Source organism: Arachis duranensis, chromosome 3, assembly GCF_000817695.3.
Source record: "Arachis duranensis cultivar V14167 chromosome 3, aradu.V14167.gnm2.J7QH, whole genome shotgun sequence".
Lineage (NCBI taxonomy): Eukaryota > Viridiplantae > Streptophyta > Magnoliopsida > Fabales > Fabaceae > Arachis > Arachis duranensis.
Genome location: NC_029774.3, coordinates 131006254 through 131009505, shown reverse-complemented (window position 1 = coordinate 131009505; position 3252 = coordinate 131006254). Strand labels below are relative to the sequence as shown.

General features: G+C 31.5%; 1 protein-coding gene across 1 annotated transcript; it reads right to left on the bottom strand.

Annotated features, from left to right (window-relative positions):
• Positions 1–573: 573 nt before the first annotated feature.
• LOC110278801 (uncharacterized) lies at positions 574–2739 on the bottom strand. Its single transcript, XM_052258557.1, has 2 exons — positions 864–2739; positions 574–773 (listed from the first exon to the last, which is right to left on the bottom strand). Exons 1-2 carry the CDS (start codon positions 2737–2739, stop codon positions 574–576), a joined length of 2076 nt encoding a protein of 691 aa, XP_052114517.1.
• Positions 2740–3252: the final 513 nt, after the last annotated feature.

The following is a 3252-nucleotide window of genomic DNA, read 5'->3' as shown; positions in this document are numbered from 1 at the left end:
AATCAACAAATATTAAATAAGATAAATTCTGACCATTTTTTATTAATTCTTTTTTATTATAAAATATTTTGACGATTATAAATACTTCCACTAGTATCTGTAATAATTATCCATTTACAATGACAATTACATTACTCTTATTTTTAAATCACACTCTCTTCTCTATCTCTTCTCTCTAAAACTGAGTTCAGCTCTTGCTACACATTCTATAACTTAGACTTTGATAATTCTAAAACAAGAAAAGAAATTTAATTCTGGAGTAAATTTTAATTTCTAACATTTCAAATAAACTCTAAACTTAGAAGAATATGATCCTACTACTATGCATGTCATCTTAGAATCAGAAATGATCAACAAATCAAAAAATATGATCCTACTACATACTATGCATGTCATCTTAGAAATTGAGAACAAAATTATTCGAAAGCATACAATGACGCATTCAGTGGCGAAACCAGAAATTTCATAAGAGGAGGGCCAATTTTATAACAAAAAATTAACAAAATATAATTTGTAGCATATATATCAAAAAAGTAATTATATTATATAAAAGTCAATGTTCAACTACATACTTTAAGATTTTGATATTTTTAAACTTGCTCGACGATGCTTCATGGAACTAAAATCATCGATTATCATCTCTGAAGTGAATTTTGAAGCAATTTCCTTTTCAATATATACAATCATACAATCTGCTAAAAATTCATCTTCCATCTTATTTCGAAGCCTTGTTTTAATAATCTTCATAGCTGAAAAGGCCCGTTCAGTTGTTGCTGTTGTCACAGGAAGAGTCAAAACAAGACGAATTAATCTATCAATTAAAGGGTATATATTTGATTTTCCTGTCTCTGTCAATTTTTGACACAATTCAGCAAGAATAGACAAATTCTGAAAATCTGAAGCTTTAACCACATCAAGTTCATAATGTTGTAACTCATAATCCAATTGAATTTTTTCTTGCTCAGAAAAATCTAAAGAATAGAAATTCTTTACAAGATTGCATATGTTGCAAACACTGAATAACTTGAAAGCATCTTTAGGATCTAGAGATGTACTCAGTATGAGGAGCTCGGTTGCTTGCTCACTAAATCTACTATTTAGCTCTTTCAATTGAAAATCTATCACGCTAGTAAAAATGTCAACACGATAGTGGTGTTCAACAGTGACAACATCCTTTTTACGACGAGACCGAATTATGTCACTAAAAGAAGCACCCATATCAGGTATCTGAATAGCATGATCATTGCAGAAAGAACTAACTTTCTCCAAAAGTGCTCCCCAACTACTATCTCTTAACTGTTGAATCAATGACTTTGTACTAGAAACCAGATGCATAGCATTCAAAATGTCTTGAGATTTTTGTTGCAATGCTTGACAAAGTTTATCAGTGATTCCCATGATTTCTTTCATTATATGCAAAATGAAAACAAAATCAAATGATAATAAAGATTTAAGAGCATAAGTAGCATCACCACGTTGAGAATATGTAGATCCATTAGTAGCCAAATCTTCCAGAACTGAAGTTGTTGCTCCAAACATACGTAAAAGGCTACAAATTGAGTTGAAGTGAGAGCTCCACCTAGTATCTCCTGATCTTTTTAATGTGCCAATTTGATTTGCTCCCATTCCTGTTTCAATTTGATTAGTTGCAACTAAATGGAAAATTTCAGTTGCATAAGCAGATCGTAATTCATCATTGCGTTTGCAAGAAAAGCACACAACATTGATAATATTACTCAAACTTTGGAAAAAAGCATGAACATCAACAACTTCTTTAGCCGCGGCAACAAGAGCTAGCTGTAATTGATGAGTAAAGCAATGAACATAATATGCATAAGGACATTCTTGAATAATTAAAGCTTGTAACCCTTTCCACTCTCCACGCATATTACTATCTTCGTCATACCCTTGACCTCGAACATTTTGAATGTTGAGATTGTGATGAGATAATACAGAACAAATCTCTTGTTTTAGAGTAGCAGAAGTAGTATCTTTGACATGAACAACATCTATTAGCCTTTCTTTGACAAATCCATGCTTATCAACAAATCTAACAACAAGTGCCATTTGTTCTCTTCTAGATTCATCTCTAGCTTCATCAACAATCAAACAAAACTTTGCATTACCAATCTCATTGCGAATTTCATTTTGCACCTTTCTAGCAAAAACATGTAGAATTTCCTTTTGAATAGAAGGTGATGTGTATATTGCATTTTGAGGAGCATTATCCAAAACAACTGCATCCACTTCTTTATTGTAAGAAGCTAATAATTTTAACATTTCAAGAAAATTTTCTCGATTCTGAGACTCATGACTCTCGTCATGTCCCCTAAAAGCACAAGCTTGAAACGTTAACCATCTGACAGTATCAATAGAGGCTTTAAGACGCAATCTATTGCTTAAAACTTGTTGTGAGCTTTGCTTAGCCAATACTTTGTCAATGTGACATAATTGATTAAGCAAATCTTTACAAGACTTAACAGCAATATTATGAGGAGAATTAAGAGATTTACCCACATGAGATAAAAATGCACAATCCTTTCCATTATTCACTTTTTTCCAATTGCGAAATCCTCCTGATGTGAATGGACTTGATTTTCTAGAAAATAAATAGCATGGAAGACAAAATGCAGCAGCATCCACTTCTGGCGAATATTCTAGCCAAGAAAAACTCTTAAACCAATGAGCTTTGAAACGACGAGGATGACTTTCTAGACCAGAAAGAGGGTACTCATCCATAATAAATTGATATGATCCAAACTTTATGTATGCTCTACGGATTTCATCTTGTTGATTGACAGGATAATTCCAAATTTGCGATGCGGACGCTTTCCGAGATCACGCATCAATGTATCAATATTAACTTGATCTATTTCAGTCCTTCTTATTTTGGAAGCAGGGGGTTGAATATCTTGCTCAACAAGTTGTGTCACAGGTTGCTCAATAATATTTTGAACATTACTCAAAGAATCTGAAACTGAATTTTGTTCATCATATATTCTCTCTTTTCTCTTGAAAAATGAGTGAATTGTTTTCATCTTTGACATTTTTAACTTAACTTGAATTATCTAACAAAAAAACAAAAATAATTGCATATATATTATTTTCTTTAAAAAAAATATTAAACCTATTGAGCAATAACAAATAATTTTAGAAACACAAATATATAATAACAAAAAATAAAGTTATTGATTTACCTGATTATTTTTTTGTTCCAAGTCTCACCCAAAAATAATTCTATTGAGTTTTGCC

Excerpts from the sequence above, each read along its gene's own strand:
- LOC110278801 (XM_052258557.1), bottom strand. The coding sequence starts at position 2,739 with ATGGATGAGTACCCTCTTTCTGGTCTAGAAAGTCATCCTCGTCGTTTC. Across the intron at positions 774-863 it reads GTCTATTCTTGCTGAATTGT|CAACAACTGAACGGGCCTTT; the intron begins GTCAAAAATTGA and ends CTGTGACAACAG.